General features: G+C 45.8%; 1 protein-coding gene across 5 annotated transcripts in view; it reads right to left on the bottom strand.

The window, feature by feature from the left end:
* The window catches only part of BICDL1 (BICD family like cargo adaptor 1), a 70,513-nt gene that overhangs the window by 35,701 nt on the left and 16,849 nt on the right, over positions 1–17,963 (bottom strand). For 3 of the 5 annotated variants that reach the window (XR_014002942.1, XM_081174887.1, XM_081174889.1), the window contains exons 3-4: positions 9,394–9,510; positions 6,462–6,473 (exon numbers count right to left, since the gene is read on the bottom strand). Coding sequence is in view for 4 of the 5 variants with exons in the window: in XM_081174887.1 (XP_081031013.1) it covers positions 6,462–6,473; positions 9,394–9,510 (129 nt within the window). In the remaining variant the exon portion in view is untranslated. The remainder of the gene's footprint in view (positions 1–6,461; positions 6,474–9,393; positions 9,511–17,963) is intronic. The other 2 variants (XM_081174888.1, XM_081174890.1) reach the window with 1 other exon arrangement.

Genomic DNA, 17,963 nt, shown 5'->3' with positions numbered 1-17,963 from the left:
AGCGCCGCAACCCCAGAGTCGTCCACGACTGGACCTAATGGTCAGGGGTCCCTTTACCTATTCTGTTGCATAGAAGAGTCTGGCCTATTTGTCCTAATGCAGAAGGCGCTACTGGCAGATGACAGCATATATACCACATTGAAAGATGAGCAGCGAAGGAGCCCCTAATGTTGTAAGTGATATTATTAGGTTCTGTAACAGTCCTGGCAGAGTTGGGATCTGGGCCTCTCCCTGTAACTCTGTTCTTTATTTATTGATAAAAGTGTTTTCATTCTGCCATATCATAAAGTACTAGGATAGTGCTGAATGTTGAAACATAAAACATCACTGACAAAAATAAAAATGCAGATAACCATTGAGGTAACTGGCTAATCCAAAAACAAAAATTAGGCAGCTACAAAGGCCTGCCAGCATAGAAAGGAGATGCGTAGAAGTCACAGGGTACGTGCCAAATCTCTGCTGGAAGAGCATTCCACAGCATGGGACCCGCAGCACTAAATGCCTGATTTCTAGTTGGGCCAAGCTGGGTCTCTAATACAACGAACAGCACTCCTCAGAGACCAAGTAGGGGTGTGATGGTATCGATCCCCAAACCGTGGGTTACTTGGTTTGTGTATTTTGAGTAGCAGCTCAATGCCTGCTTAAGGCTCTCTCGAGGTGCATCTATACACATAGCGTCTTGTACCTCTGTAGAAAATGGGATCGGAGAATAAGGGCCTGTGCAATGCAGCGTTGGAGAAAGTTGCCACTCAAACGCCTGCACCTTCTCCAGTTTGTTAATGGTGATGACAGCTCCTCCTTTCTCAACCTCCATTTTGTTTCTCAGGCTATGGACGGCAGTGCACTCTGTGTGGCTGAGATTGTGAGGAATGCTGCGGTTTCCTGAGGACCTCTGCTTGGGCACGGAGCATGCCAGTCTTGTCTAATTGACCTCCCATCAATTAGGCCTGCTGGATGATCACCACATTTTGTGCTAGCCTTCTCCCAAACTGGTGCATTCCAGATGTTTCAGAAGACAATTCTTATCAACCCCAGCACTATGTGGCGGTGCTGTTTGAGGCCGGTGGAAACTGTAGTCCAAAACATCTGGAGGCATCAAGTTGGGAAAGGCTGTTTAACACTCACACTTGTTTTAACTGAGGTAATTACTTCTGATTCTACAGAAACTAATTTGCTTTATCAGCAAAACACAATTACTCCCTGTTTGCATTCCCTGCCACCCCCTCTTTCCTCCCACTGGGTACCACATATGACTCATATACTATTTTGCTCTGAGATAAGGACAAATCAGAGGAGAATGACCACACTGAGGAGTATCCTCTGTTGACTTTGATAAAATTGCCTTCTGCAATGGATCAAGAGAATCAAGAATGGAGAAACCACCCTTTCTTTTGGGCTCGGTAGAAACAGAAGTAGTTCATAGGGACAGTCAATGTGCCAAGGGAAGGGTTTAAAAACCATTAGAAGCATAAGAAGCTTATATTGATTTAGACCAGCGATGTCCAACCAGTAGATCGCGATCTACCAGTAGATCCCCGGCTGATCCTGGCAGATCATGGGATCCTTATCATGTACAAAAAGTTACAGGGGGGGGGAGGTAAAAAACTCTGGGCAATCCTCCCCCCAAAAAACTCAACAACTCTGGGCAATCCACCCACCCCACGCACACTCTTCCTCCCTCCAATGACAATGGGTCAATCAGGGATTAGCAACCTTTTTTCAGCCATGGGCCAGTCCACCGTTCCTCAGACCTTGTGGGGGGCCGGACTATATTTTGAAGAAAAAAATAAACGAATTCCTATGCCCCACAAATATTCCAGAGATGCATTTTAAATAAAAGGACACATTCTACTCATGTAAAAACACGCTCATTCCTGGACCGTCCATGGGCCGCATTTAGAAGGTGATTGGGCTGTATCTGGCACCTGGGCCTTAGGTTGCCTACCCCTGGAATAGCTCACTGCCAGATTTTTTTAAATACTGGGAGTAGATCACAGTCTCTTGGGAGTTGGACACGCCTGATTTAGACTACTGGTCCATCTAGCTCAGAATCGTCTATGCTGACTGGCAGTGGCTCTCTCCTTGAAGTACCTGGAGATGCCTGGGATTGTACTTGAACTACTCTTGAGGTGATGACTTCTAGTCCACACAAAAGTGCTCTCTAGCTTACATTAGTTCTTGTTTAAACATTTTTGGCCATTCTGTTGATCGCTTGGGAATTTCTGCTTACAAAAGAGCTGCTCTACCAGTGAGCTACTGCCCTTCCCCTTGACATCAGTAATGGTCCTAGCCATAATCTGAAGGCACATCTGAGGGTACCACCTTAACAAAGCTAAGCAGCTCTGGCCAGGGCCTGGATGGAGGACTGCCTGGAAACCACATGCTATGATGCCTGGTGTTATGTACTGAGTTGAATAGGATCCAAACTGCAGCAGTCTGATTGGTCCTAGAACAATAGGATTCAGAATGCAGCAGTCTGATTGGTCCTAGAACAATGCAGCAGTATGATTGGTTGGCAGGAGCCACCCAATCCAGCTCCAGATAGAAGTGAATCCACAACCTGATTGGCCTACAGGAGAATTCCGGAATTAGCCAATCACGTGCAGCCCATTGTGTAAATAATGTATATAAAGAAGATACTTTGAGGGGACTTTCATTCCCTCCTCACCACTATGAGCTGAATAAAGAGCATGAAATCCACTCTTGACTCTGAGTATACTTCACTCTATTTCACCTGGGTTCCATGGTGGGAAACGCAGGATGAAGAGGCAAGAAAATATTTTTTTTAAAAAAAAAATGTTTAAGGAAGGCAATAAAAAACAGCAGCTTTCAGAGAACAAGTAGGCTTCAACTGATGTTGATATGGGCCCATTGGGACTGGTAGGGCGGTAGCCAAGGAGCCCAACAGTAGGTGGCGCCAGAGCCAACGACAGGCAAAGGCAACAGATGCTAATTTTGTTCCCATCCTCCAACTCCCTGCTGAGCTTTACAAGGGCAACCCTGAGACTAAGAAGGAGGACCTTGACAGCCAGGGCTGATTATAAGAAGGTAGGCAAGTAGGGGCTGTGGCTGAAGGCAGACTGAGATTAGTGGGGCAGTGCCCTATTTGCCCCAGTGGACCAGTCTCCACTTTCTTGATGTTTCCTGTTGAGAACCTTTTCTGTCTCTGCAACCTCCAGCAGAGGCTGGTAAACAAAACCCTGTCCCAGCAAAGATACTGCAAGTGGACGGCAGACTTTTAAAAGCAAAGGTCCAAGAGTAGCATTCTCAGTCCCCGTGTGGGAGAGTCAGGGAAATTTCCTCATCCCCCAAGGTTATCCAGTGCCACTGAAGGGATTTTCTGCCCGTACGTTTTATGTTTTATTACTCACATCCGTCCTGGTGTCTGTAATTCTTTAGTACACAAATCTCAGTTCACCAGTTCCCGACCCTTCCCGTTATCCAGTCTGTTTCTCACACAAGGTCAAAAGGCCCCATAAAGAATTTTTTGAAAAACCCCTCAGAAATATGTAAGTCAGAGAAAGGCTAGGTGCAATATAGAGTGCAGACAGGCTTTAAAAGAACCAAAAAAATGTTTTGAGACATTCAGAGCTCTTCTTCAGCAGAAAGAAAAAACCAATTTCTAGATATACAAGGTGTACAGCAGCTGTGAAAAAGGCGTCTTCCATGTTAGAGATCATTAGGAAAGGGATCAAAAATAAAATCAGCTGAGTTTTAGATGTCTAGTTAAAACTGTTTTATTTCAGGTCTTTGAAAGGTGTTCTGATTTTTTTTAATAAACAATCTTATATTTTATGTTTAAATTTCCGAGATTTCCAATTTCTGAGAATTAGGCTTAATTTATATTTTAAATTTTGAATGTTTTCTTTTTTTATCACTGTAAGCCACTGTGAGACTTAAGACAATGAAAAGTGGTATATAAAATTGCAAATTAGATAAATTCAATTTTATGGTGCAACCACACTTGGAATACTGTGTACAGCAGGGGTCATACTATGTACGCGCACCCGCCAACCACCTCAGATCACCACAACATCAGTAGAAACATTTTCCTTTGCCAGCGTGGTTTGATTTCAAATCACACAGGCAAAGGAGGTGGGATTTGTAGTCATCACTGACGAGCAGCTCCCAAGTGGAACCAATCCGAGTGAGGCGTGCATTTGTTGCCAGATTCAAGCCTCTCCTTGCCAAGGAACTATTAAGAGGGCACTTAAAGCTCCCAGTTGCTCCTTGGCAGCCGTGTGGGAAAGAGGTGCAACTTGGGTTTGGTGGTCTCAGAAGCCAAATTAGGTCCCCTGCAGGGCCTAATGAGACCTGTGGACTAGAGGTTCCCCATTACTGTGGTACCTCAGTTGACAAACAGTCCTGTTTATGAACTATTCGGTTTACGAAATCCGCAAAACTGGAAGTAGTGTGCTGGTTTGTGAACTTTACCTCGGTCTAAGAACGGAATCCGAACGGTGGAAGGGCACTGGCGGCGGGAGGCCTCATTAGGGAAAGCACGCCTCGGTTTAAGAACAGTTTCGCTTTAAGAACGGACTTCCAGAATGGATTAAGTTCGTAAACCGAGGTACCACTGTACTGATGTACAATTCTGGTCATCACGTTCTAAAAAGGTTTAGAAAAGGGCAGTCAAAATGATCCTATGAGGAAAGGCTACTACGTTTGGGCCTTTTTCGTTTTGAAAGAAGGCAAGTAAGGGGGGATATTATAGAGATGTAGAAAACTACTGTATTTTTTGCTCTATAAGACGCACCTTTTCCCTCCTAAAAAGTAAGGGGAAATGTGTGTGTGTCTTATGGAGCTAATGCAGGCTGTGCGGCTAAACCAGAAACCAGAACTTACTGTTCTAGCTTCTGGCTTAGCCACGCAAAGCCTCCGCAGGGCACGGGGAGCCTTCATCCCGCTGCCCTGTGGAGGCTGCACACGGCTATCCCTGGCTTTTGTGGGAGGTGGGGGAGGGACAGAGCACGCGGCTCTGTTCCTTCCCCCACCTCCCACAAAAGCCGCACTCCCTTTAAAGAGCTGCGCGGAGCGTGTGTGTGGCTCTTGGGGGCTTTTCCCTGAGGAGGGAGAAGGGCAGACCGTCAGTGACGGGTTGCCCTTCTCCCTCCTCGGGGAAAAGCCCCCAACAGCCACACACACGCTCCGCGCAGCTTGTGAAAGGGAGCACTGAGCACAGCCTGTGATGCACACAGGCTCTGCTCAGCGCTCCCTTTAAAGAATATTTTTTTTCTTGCATTCCCCCTCTAAAAACTAGGTGCGTCTTATGGTCAGGTGCATCTTATGGAGCCAAAAATACTGTATGTCCCCTTCATGGATGACTGCCTTGTCGTGGTGAAGAAACTATGCCGTGCAGGGCCACCCAAGACGGACAGGTCATAGCCGAGAGTTTAGACTAAATGTGATCCACCTGGAGAAGGAACTGCCAGACCACTCCAGTATTTTGCCAAGAAAACTCCATGGACATAAAAAAGGAGAAGCTTTGAGAAGAAAGGGAGAGTTTCTAAGACATGCTCTGGTTCATGGAGTCACGGAGATTCGAATACGACTAAGACGACTAAACAACAAAGAAAACTATGTATAAAAAGATATATGAAATAGCTTTATCCAGCCTGGCAATTTTTAATGGCAGGGGTGGGAACCAGTGACCAGCGAGATGTTATTGGATTTCAACTCCCATTAGCCCCAGCAGCCAACATGATCAGGGATGATGGCAGGTGGAGTCAAGCAACACCCTGGGTTTGCCTGCCATTGTCTTAAGGTCTTTGGAAGAGAGATATATCAACACAGATACCAAGACTTAAAAGCAATGCGTATGTCAATGATGAAAGCATCCTTTATCAATGAATGATTGTACCCAGTGGTGGCTGGTGCCCATTGGGACTGGTGGGGCAGAAGGAAGGGAGACCAACAGTAGGTGGTGCTAGAGTCAATAAGAGGCAGAGCCAACCAATTCTAGTTTTGACCCCATCCTCCCCCCCTGCTAAGTTCTATGGGGGCAACATTGAGACTAAGGAGGAGGAGGAAGCTGATAGGCAGTGCCACCCTCTGGACTGGATACAAGTCAGAAGCCAGGCAGATGGGAGCTGACTGAAGGTAGACTGGGATTCGCGAGTAGTGGACCAGCCTCCACTGAGGGTACCAAATCCCCAACTCTTCTTGCAGACCAGCAGAGACAAGAAGAAGATGGAGGAAGCCAAGAACCCAGAGAGCTAGAGACATGAAGAGCATCACAAGCATGGCATGCAAGAAATGGAGGTAGTGGACCAGCCCTAACGGACCAGCCTCCACTGAGGGTACCAAATCCCCAACTCTTCTTGCAGACCAGCAGAGACAAGAAAAAGATGAAGCCAAGAACCCAGAGAGCGAGAGACACGAAGAGCATCACAAGCATGGCATGCAAGACGTGGAGGCTGATGGACATGCATTTCGGACCCTAGGACCACTTCTGTACTTACTTCAAGGATTTGCTGCTCCACAGTCAAGTAGGAAGGGAACGGGGAAGGAGAGAAAGGGGACAAGTCAGGATTGACGAGGAGAAACCAAGAAACCTAAAAGCTCAAGGTGGGGAGGGGAAACCTTTTCTAAAACAAGAAAACAAAATGATTATCCCAGCCCTCCAACCTTTTTTTTTAATAAACAGAGTGGGGCGGGAGCCTGTGACCCTCTACATACTATTGGACTCTAACATTCTCAGCAAGGGCTACTATAGCAGATGTTGAGTTTTAATGTTGTACAACAGGGGTCAGCAAACTTTTTCCACAGGGGGACAGTCCACTGTCCCTCAGACCTTGTGGGGTGCCAGACTATATGGGGGGGGGAATCCCCCCATGACTCTCTCCACAGCGCCAGATGAGCCCCGGTGGATGCTTACCTGTGCCTTGTGAGCAGCAGGGGCTGGCGGCGGCAGACGGATGATGAGCGGAACAAAAGGGCTGGTTCCAGAGAGGGGCTGCTTAAAATGGCACTCAGCCAACCCTGGCTCAACAAAGCCCAGCCCCCTTCCTCCTCTATGCAGGGCAGGAAGAAGCCAGGAGGAGGGAGGAAGGAGGCGCTGTCGCGGCATGGGGGAGGAATGGCACAGCCCGAATGATCAGAATCCCCATGCCGATTCACGCGGCGATTCCCAGACCATCCATGGACCAAATCCAGAAGGCAATCGGGCCAAATCTGCCTCCCGGGCCTTAGTTTGCCAACCCATGTTGTACAACGTTGCACTAGCAGAAGCTATTTACACAAAGCTACCAGCAACCTGCCCATGCATTTGGTTGCACAACCTTCCTTCGGCACAAAACAGTTCACCTGCAGAACAAATATACTGATGCGTGACTTCAGCTTAGCACCACTGCAGGTGCAATCATGGTACAAAGCACAAATTATAGACAAAGCCATCTCTGCATTTATGCCAATGATGGCCAACCTACTTGGCCAGGAGGATCAAGTAGGGCAAGACAAAGAGACATTTTTGCTGCCCCAGGAAGAGTGGGGAAATAATTCTATGCTAGAAATGGCAGACACTCACCCCCACAAGTGGAATAAATTATGCAAAACTGCAACAAATATTTATCCACTTCGTTTCACCTTGCTCCAATATTGGACGGTTTTGTAGCTTTTTTGTTTTGTTTAGTAAGAGGGAAAGGGAAGAAAGACAAGGACAGAAAATAATAGACACATGGGTCATTGGGAAAACAGGAGTCTCAACATGGTGGGCAGGATCTGGGGGCCCAAAGGAAGCTAAAAGAGAAGAGAGAAATATAGAAGCTTCTGTTCCTGCTCAAAGTTGCATTGATCCAGCCTCTGGGTTCTTTGAGCAGATATTTTATATTTGCCTGTGCCATATGTTATTTCTATAACCGTAAGGCCTAGAAACATGAATTAAAGCGGAAATCTGGAGAATTTTGCCAATGGAGCAAGAACTCCAAATCTAGTTCTACAAACACCCACATCTTACATTTAAAGCACATTCAACTCACATTGAAAGCATGTGGCAAACCCCCAAAGAATAGTAGGAACTGTATTTTTTATCCTTCACAAAGCTACACTTCCAGCACCCTTAACAAACTACAGTTCCCATGTTTCCTTGCCAAGGGGGTGGGAACCAATGGGCTTTAAATGTATGGTGTGAATGTGTTCTCAGAATCCAGAAAGCAGCGGGCTGGATGTCAATAATAATAATAATAATAATAATAATAATAATAATAATAATAATAATAATAATAATAATAAATTTATATCCCGCCCATCTGGCTGGGTTTCCCCCCAACTAAAAATACTCCCTGTACATTCATGAAAACTCCAACTCTAAGTGGTCTAGAAGGAAGATTCAATCTATTTTAAGCTTTCTCCCATCATTCTATGTAAAGGGAGTTATTCCACCCCAGCCAGCAAGGCTGACATGGAACATTCCAGAAAGAGCTTCACCATTTAATGGTGCTGAATGCATAATTGGTCTTAATTGCAATGGTGGCCTCGCCATTTCTGGAATCCTTGCAAAATGGACCATAGACCGGGGTTGGTGGATGATTCCCCACCCCCATTGAAGACCATATTACTTCAGGGGGAATCAATTAGGGGATGAAACCAATGGTGGGAGATGTTTGGAGGACTGCATAGCACTCCCTGCACCACCTCATTATCTCTCACACCCTCATACACACACACACACACACACACAGACACTTTGCAGATAAAGCAAACAATTCTTAGAGGAATGTAGTCCAATTATGGGACGCGGGTGGCACTGTGGTCTAAACCACAGAGCTTAGGGCTTGCCGATCAGAAGGTTGGCAGTTCAAATCCCCACGATGGGGTAAGCGCCCATTGCTCTGTCCCAGCTCCTGCCAACCTAGCAGTTCAAAAGCACGTCAAAGTGCAAGTAGATAAATAGGTACCGCTCTGGCAGGAAGGGAAACGGCGTTTCCGTGCGCTGCTCTGGTTCGCCAGAAGTGGCTTAGTCATGCTGGCCACATGACCCAGAAGCTGTATGCTGGCTCCCTCGGCCAATAAAGCGAGATGAGCACCACAACCCCAGAGTCATCCGTGACTGGACCTAACGGTCAGGGGCCCCTTTACCTTTTTTATAGTCCAATTCTTAATGGGGTAGAGGAAGTATGGACCTGCAGTGTCAGGGTAGGGCGTGTGTGTTTGCCTGCAGCCTTTGGACCGACATAGGAGCATAGGAAGCTGCCTTATACTGAATAAGACCAGTGGATCCATTTAGCCCAGTACTGTCCACACTGACTGGCAGCGGCTCTCCAGCGGCTCTTCCCAGCCCTACCTGGAGATGCCATTGGGAACTGAACCTTGGACCCTCTACCATTTTGCTATGGGCCTTCCCCTCCAGCTTCTCTACCACTGCCATAGACCATTCCAGCCATGGGGGGAACTCACCTCTGCTTGAAGGCTCTCGAGTCGTACGATGTGCTGGCTGGTCGATGACTTCTTCTCCCTGAAGTCCTCTTGGAGGACATGAACCTGCATAGAGAGCTGTTTTTCCACCTCCGATGCCTGCAAAAGATGGAAGGGCTGGGCAATCAATCAATCATCGAAGGCACCAACAGTTTCAATGTAGAACTCTGCCTTGTTTTGGTCTTGCCACTGAACACTGGTGTCTCTCTGCTGGCAGAATGGCTCTGTCATCATAGCTGGGCAGCTTCATGTAAGACAGTGACAAATCCCACGTTCCACCAGGTTAGCATTTCCAAAAATACAATTGGGATTCATGATGTGCTTAAATAAGTAATTCCATCGGATGCTAGAACTTACTACACCTTATCGATATGTGCTGCTATAGATAGAGAATTAATGCTCTTCCATTGGGCAATGATCAAAAATCTTATAGCTGTAAACAGGTGAGCTTTCAGATCTGTACTCAAAGCAGGCACATGCAGTTGGTGTAAGTCACCTAACAATACCACCAGAGGACAAAAGAGAACAGCATAACTTGTGATGGAGCAGGTGGAGAACCTGTAGCTCTCCAGATGCCCTCAGCCCTGGCAAGCATAGGACAGAGAAGATGGGAGTTGTAGTGCCATAGGTCCCTCATTCCTACTGTAATGGAAGTGTCTTCCAAATTCTAAGTTCCCTTGGCTGACTGATCTAAAGTACAGGGTTGCATCCTAATTTCAGTTTGACATTGGGTCTGTCTAACTCTAATTGTGCATTAGACGAGGTGTGGGGAACCTCTGACCCGCAAGGTATTGCTGGACTACAATTCCCATCAGCACCAGCAAGTGTGGGCAATGGCCAGGGATGATGGGAGTTGTAGTTCAGCAATATTTGGAGGGCTAAAGCTTCCTCACATCTGCATTAGACACTTAAGCAACCTATCACACTTGATAAACACATGTGGAGAAACGTCTTCCACCTCAGAGTGCAGAAGCAATGAAGTCCCCCAATATTGGAGGTTCACAGGAATAAAGCTTCGGGGATAGCCACTTTCCTGCAAGGCTGATGTTGCTTTTTAAAAAGGAAACAAAAAGTGAGACCGGGAATTGGTTCCAGTTATTCACAAATTGCCCTAGGATGTTCCCAAAGGAAATCATTACCATTCTGTTTTGCAAAAAGTAAAAATAGACCTCGTTTAGCGCCAGAGGCACCCATCTCCCAGCAACTGAAAATGAGATCTGCTGAATGAAGGAGGAAGCCTGAGCATTTGAAATAATCCATTGATAAAGAGTTGCCTGCTATATATTTTAAAGAAAAGGCATTCCCACATCAAACATGGAACTGGCCTCATAGCTGCAGAAGGCTACCCAGTGTGTTTATAGCTAGGTAACATTTCAGCTGGGACATCAGGTTTAAAGTTTACATTTTTTTATCTGGTACAGTGGTGGTGGGGAGAACCTCAGGAATGAGGTTCCTCATTACTCCCCCACTTGCCCCAATTTGCAAAAACACACTTTCTTTATTGTTTTTGACTAGCTGAAGGGCGTGTGAGAGTGCGTGGAAATCGGCCTACTGCACGAAAGTAGAATTTACACTCAATGTTCTGCCTGCTTTTCCCCCTGGCTCCTCCTGCCACTGGTATGTAGTCCCAGAAGGCTGCTCAGAAGGGAATACAGTCCTTGAGCTGAAAAAGATTCAGAATCCCGAGGGTACTATTTCCCTTGCTGGAACTAATTCCCACTTCCTGCCCACAAACATAGGATGCTTTGAGGTAGGGAAAGTGACAGGAAAGAGTGGGAGAAACTATTGCTTGGCACAACATCCTATAACTGTCTGGCAAACAAATCAGAATGGCGGCTCAAAAAAACAGCTGATGATGTCGCATAACCTCCCCACAAACTTTGTGTAAGCAAATCAAGATGAATACTCAATGCGCAGGTCATCTGGAAGTGACCTCGCTCAGTATTGTCTAAACTTTCTCTTCCACTTATCCTTTCTGGAGATGATGATAATGATGATGATGATGACGATGATATTATTATTATTATTATTATTATTATTATTATTATTATTATTATTATATTATTATTATTATTATTATTATTATTATTATTATATTTATATCCTGCCCCCCCCCCCCGGCCAAACTGGGCTCAGGGCGGCTAACATCAAAGTATATAATACATTAAAACATAAAATCCAGCAATCGACTGTAATACAGATTAAAATCAGATTAAAATCAGAATAAATCAGATGCCTCAGATGCCAACCCAAATTTTATAACTATAACTGTAAGGGTTGGAGATTGAAGCTGCAGATGATCTACCACTGAATTATGCCATTCCTCCACAGCACAGATCCTGCAGTGACATTTAAAGCACTCTTATACAGTGGTACCTTGGGTTAAGAACTTAATTCGTTCTGGAGGTCCGTCCATAACCTAAAACTGTTCTTAACCTGAGGTACCACTTTAGCTAATGGAGCCTCCCGCTGCCACTGCACCGCCGGAGCACGATTTCTGTTCTTAACCCGAAGTACCACTGTAAGGTGTGGAGTGTGACCTGTGCTTCTTAAATTGGTGTGCATGCAGTGCTCCTCCTGCTGGCAACAAAAATGCATTGCAGCAAGAACTGAGGATGTGCACTGTGCTACTAAGGAGGGCAAGGCATGGGGCCTGGAAAAGAGCTTCACTCTGACCCCAGGAAAGTGGCTTATGCACAAGTGACCTCAGTGGCTTTGTTTGTTGTACTGAAGGCAGGTGGGGGAGAGAGAGTGCCATGTGTCATGATGATGAGCTAAGTGACCATCTGCTTGCTTCTTGTGTAGATGCCAGTGTGAGTGTGCAAGTCTGTGCAGACTCAGAGTTAATAAGATTATGGTCCTGATACAGGGCTACGTCTAAGCCATCTACCATCTGTCCTCTGACACCTTAAAGAAGAATCTCTGTTCCCATTTAGATGGGATATAGATATAGGATATAGGATACAGGATATACACTACTGGGTCAGGTATCAAGGGTCTTTTCCCATCTTGGCTGTGAGCCCTGGAAGACCTGCTACTTGTCTTGTAGGCCTTTTCCCACCTGGCTTTGGAGGGTGGGGCCCGGACTGACTCCAGCTACGAAAGCTGAAGCTGCTGAATAAACTATTGGATTGGTGTATTCTTTAAGGGTTTTGTTGCAGGGAGGGTTGTTGCTGTTTTTGATTTATTTATTTTTGCAACTTCATTTTAGATCTTATGATTTATGTGTTAATTGTTTAATTTGGTTGTGATTAGGGAAGTTTTTAATGACTGATGTTTTTATGTATTTTTAATCTTTTGTTGCAAGCTGCCCAGAGTGGCTGGGGAAACCCAGCCAGATGGGCAGGGTATAAGTAATTTATTATTATTATTATTATTATTATTATTATTATTATTATTATTATTATTATTATTATTATTATTTAGTTGCTTTTTGATGTTTTATATATTGTTTATGGCCATTTTGTTATGCTGGTAATTAAGTATTTTTTTTCATGTTGTAAGCCCCCTTGAGCATGGTTTTAACTATGGAAAGGCAGCATACAAATAAAATTATGTATGTGTGTATGACATTTACAAGGCCATTAACAATTTGGTTCCAGGATACCTCAAGGGCAGCCTGATTCCTTATATCCTTGCCTGATCACTGAAGTCTTCAGGGGAGTCACCGCTCTGATTTTTAATGCCCATACAGCCTGGGACTGAGATATCTACCTTTGGCTATATAAACCTTTATAGGAAAGGCCATAGTTCAATGGTAGAACATCTGCTCTGCATGCAGAAAATGTAATCCCCAGCTCTCCAAGTAGGGTTGGGGTTGTCACCTGCCCCAAACCTTGGAGAGCCCCTGCCAATGTGTAGAAAATACTGAGCTAGATGGACTAAGAGTCTGTCTCGGTATAAGGTAGCTTCTGCTGTTCCTATGAAAATTGGGACATATGCTATAGAATTATTATTATTATTATTATTATTATTATTATTATTATTATTATTACCCCACCCTCCCCGGCCAAGACCAGGCTCAGGGCGGCTAACACCAAATATAAAATACAGTAAAAACATTTCAAACAAACAAACAGTTACAGTAATTAAAATATAGGTTAAAATACAGTTTAAAATACAGCTTGAAATACAGCCTCGTTTTAGTGGTAGCCCATAAATCAAGTCCATAAGGGGGGAAAACGTCAAATATTCACCAGGGCCAACTATCCATGCTGGTCCTACATGGGCCAGCAAAAAGAGCCAAGGGAAAATTTATATACAAAATCCCATATAAGGGGTTCCATCAAAAAATAAATAAAAAATGAGAGGGGGGTCAGACTGAGTCCAGCCCAAAGGCCAGGCGGAACAGCTCCATCTTGCATTATGCATTATGATATTCTGTGAAGGCTGTTCTATGCATCCTACCAAAATTCGAATGTCTGAATGCAAGGTACTTATGAGCAGCTCCAAGACCACTTCCTGTTCTTAGGATTCCTCATCTTAAAAAAAACAACTTGGGACCAGGTAGCCTTTCAAACAGAGGAAAGTAGGTTTTCTAGATCTGCCTCACTCCCCAGCAGCCTTCTGCTACTTGCTGAAGCTCTTCGTTTAGACAGGTATTTACGAAGCATCCTGACCTCTTAATTTTAATTCTATTGGTGTGTGAAACCTTGGGTTTAAGCCATCGATTGTCCATCTTCCTTTTAAAACTATCACTGCTGATTATTGATTTGCCTTTTGTTGCAATTTAAGAGTGCGGGGTGAGCTGCCGTGGAACATTTTATCGGGAAAGTGAGATGATAAATAAATAAATGCAATTTCCCCACAAGACAGGGACAGTACACTTGAGCCTCTCAGGCAGTATTTTAATTTGCCACTTCTGGGATTGTTGGGAAAGCAGAAGGCACTGTGATAACTCATTCAAGCCAATGTAGGCTTTGTAGTTGCACCGCAACACCCACACAGCAGCATTTAGCAACTCTTGTGTGATACCGGCCTGTGCCACAGCCAGACCCACAAGTGATAATGTTGGGGGCCCCCTGTGGCGATCACACAGGATCCCCGGACGTTTGACGGTCTACTGATCCCTGTGCCACCACTGTGATTGCTTCCCCGCTGCCACCAACCCGTTTCTCTCGGGTACACACGGAGTCCAGACAGTTGTTAACATTAAACCAAATAAACAAGTTTATTTTATAAGCCTTAACAAGTTTATGGTTTCAGATAATTTTTCTTGTCAGTTTCTTAATCTTAGTTTCTTTACTGACCTATACCTTCCTAATAACTCCTGATTATCCCAACTGTCTATCTCAGTGTTTCCCAACCGGTGTTCCGCGGCACACTAGTGTGCCGTGAGACATCGGCTGGTGTGCCGTGGGAGGGAGTCGGGCGAGTCGGGCGGCGAGAGGCGGCGGCGGCGAGGATCCGCGTCGAGCCGGGGGCGGCTCCGCGGTGGTGGTGCCGAGCGGCGGGGCAGCGCGCGCAAAAGGGAGGAGCGCGAGACAGCGGAGGAGGAGGAGGCCGGCATGTCCGGGCAGCAGCAGCAACAGCAGCAGCAGCAACTCCCGGCGACGGCTCCTCAAGCCCCGCCGCCGCCCCCTCCTCCGCCCGCTATCGCCGCCACCACCACAACAGCCGCCGCCGCCTCAGCTGCCGCCGTCCCTCAGTCCCTCGCTCTGCTGCCTCCTCCCACCCCGGCAAGGGGGAGGGAAAAAACTTTCACTTTTGTGCGTCCCTCCCGGCGTGACGCTGCGCGCTGACGTCACGGGGCGGGGCTTTAATGGTGGTGTGCCGCGAGATTTTTTTCCGGTAAACAGGTGTGCCGTTGCCCAAAAACGTTTGGGAAACACTGGTCTATCTGACTCCTCCTAACAGTTTCTCTCTCACACACACATCAAAACTAGACCGACCCACAGACTTATCCTCCCTCTCCCTTCTCCAACTCCCAACTGACTTCCAAACAATTCCAACTCTAACTCCTCCCCTTGGTTCCCACTGGCCAATCACTTCACACTCATTTAACCCTTTCCTTATGACCCACCTAAGAGGGCAAACACCACACCCCCATACAAGTGTTCAAAGTAGTTTCCCCCACATAATGGGTGGTGCCCATTGGGACTGGTAGAGTGGAAGGTAGGTGGGGCCAGAGACAATGACAGAGAGGGCCAACGGATTCTTGCCTCCATCCTACTGAGTTCCACAGAGGAAATGCAGAGACTGCGGAAAAGGAAGTTGATGGCCAGGGCTAAACCCTGTCCTGGTTGTAAGCAAAAAGGTCAAGTGGGACTGAGGTTGGTGGGGCAGTGCCCCATTCTTCCCAGCGGACCAGCCTCCATGGCTAGACCGTGTGCCACTCATGGCATCCAGGCCACAAGTAAGCCCAGCCGCCTTGTTGCTTGCGAAAGAAAAACAAGACCATTGAACCAATTCCACTGGGGGACATAGCCTCACTGTTCCATAATAACCCCCGACTGTGTGCTAAAGCTATTTTAAAACAGGATTACTTGCAAGGTAAGCTGTTCATTGAACAGCCTTTTGTGGATTGCCAAGATAGTGGAATATACAGTGGATGCTCGGGTTGTGAACGTGATCCGTGCAGGATGCACGTTCGCAACCCACAGCGTCCCCAACCTGCAGCGGCACATCTGCGCATGTGAGGGTTGTGATTCGGTACTTCTGCACATGCGCAAAGAGCAATTTAGCGCTTCTGCGCATGCGCGACTGTCGAAACCCTGAAGTAACCCATTCCGGTATTTCCGGGTTTCGGCGGCCCGTAACCCAAAAAAATGCAACCTGAAGCATCTGTAACCTAAGGTATGACTGTACAGTGGTACCTCGGGTTAAGTACTTAATTCGTTCCAGAGGTCTGTTCTTAACCTGAAACTGTTCTTAACCTGAAGACCACTTTAGCTAATGGGGCCTCCTGCTGCTGCCGCACCGCTGGAGCCTGATTTCTGTTCTTATCCTGAAGCAAAGTTCTTAACCTGAAGCACTATTTCTGGGTTAGCAGAGTCTGTAACCTGAAGCATATGTAACCTGAAGCCTATGTAACCCGAGGTACCACTGTATAATCAAACCAAAAACACCAGGTATTGAGTTTACAAGAAGGCTTTCAGAAACAGCCCTGTTGTTTCATGGCTGCCAGAGCATCCATGGAGAGAATGGTTTCAGTGTTTATTTTTATCCAAAGGGCATGCTAAGGATCACAGTTGTAGTGGGGGGGTTTTAAGTAATGTTCTCAACGAGGTAGGCCCCAAGAAAGGCAGCCACATTCAGGAATCGCAACTGGGTCCTGTACTGAAAAGTTGCTGCATGTTTTATACTTGTGCAAATCTCTGGATCACCCCGAAACCTGCCAGTACCTCCCCATCATACACAAATTGTGCATTTCATCTAAGGTATCATTCCTGTGCTTGATAATGGGAAATTATTTAAATAGCCAATCATCTGTATGTTCGTGTAAAGTTGCCTAAAAGAAAAGGTGAGCAATGGTGGAATGTGTGCATAAAATTATGCATTGTGAAGGTGTGGAGAAAATGCTAGAACTCATTAGTCATCTGTTGAAGCTGAATGTTAGGAGATACAAGACAGACAACAGAAAGTACCATATTTTTCACTCTATAGGACGCACCAGACCACAAGACGCACCTAGTTTTTGGAGGAGGAAAACAAGAAAAAAAAATATTCTGAATCTCAGAAGCCAGAACAGCAAGAGGGATCGCTGCACAGTGAAAGCAGCAATCCCTCTTGCTGTTCTGGCTTCTGGGATAGCTGCGCAGCCTGCATTCGCTCCATAAGACGAACACACATTTCCCCTTACTTTTTAGGAAGGAAAAAGTGAGTCTTATAGAGCAAAAAATATGGTACTTCTTCCCACAGCGCAAAGTTATATGCAGTTCACTCCCTCATGAGGTAGTGATGGCCAACAACTGGGCTGGCTTTAAAAGATTAGACAAATTCATGCAGGATAAGACTATCAAAGGCTTCTAGCCATGATGGCTTCTTTCTGCCTCTCTCTCCATTGTCAGAGGCAGTATGCCTCAGAATACCAGTTGCTGAAAATCACAATGTGGGAGAGGGCTGTTGTGCTCAGGTCCTGATTGTGGGATTGTTTTATTAATCTGTATTTTATTATGATGTTTTTAAATATTGGAAGCTACCTTGAATCCCAGCTTTTGAGACAGGTGGGATATAAATACATTAAATAAATAATAATAATAGATAATCTAATAAAGCAGAGTGATGTGTAGATGATCCAGGATAAGCCCACCATTAATGCACTATTATTGCTTCAATGACTTGTTGCAGAATAGCCCCCTCCAACCAAAACAGGTGACCCTGTGACTATATGGACACCTCGCTTCTGAAAAACATCACAAAATGATATGTGCTCAAACAGCTGAATTTGCTTTTGTTGTTGTTCCAAAATAATAAAAATATAGGGTAAAAAAGGTCTGATCCCTGTAACATCCCTACTGCTCAACACCTATTTCTTTTTAAAAGGACATTCGCTGAGCCCCCAGTGGCCACTTGCAGACGTCACTGCCGTGTCTCCCACGGTATCTGCAGCC

The sequence above is a fragment of the Podarcis bocagei genome (assembly GCF_964188305.1).
Source record: "Podarcis bocagei genome assembly, chromosome: 16".
NCBI classification, from domain to species: Eukaryota; Metazoa; Chordata; class Lepidosauria; order Squamata; family Lacertidae; genus Podarcis; species Podarcis bocagei.
The sequence above is the reverse complement of the archived record's forward strand: the minus strand, read 5'-3'. Positions and strand labels throughout refer to the sequence as shown.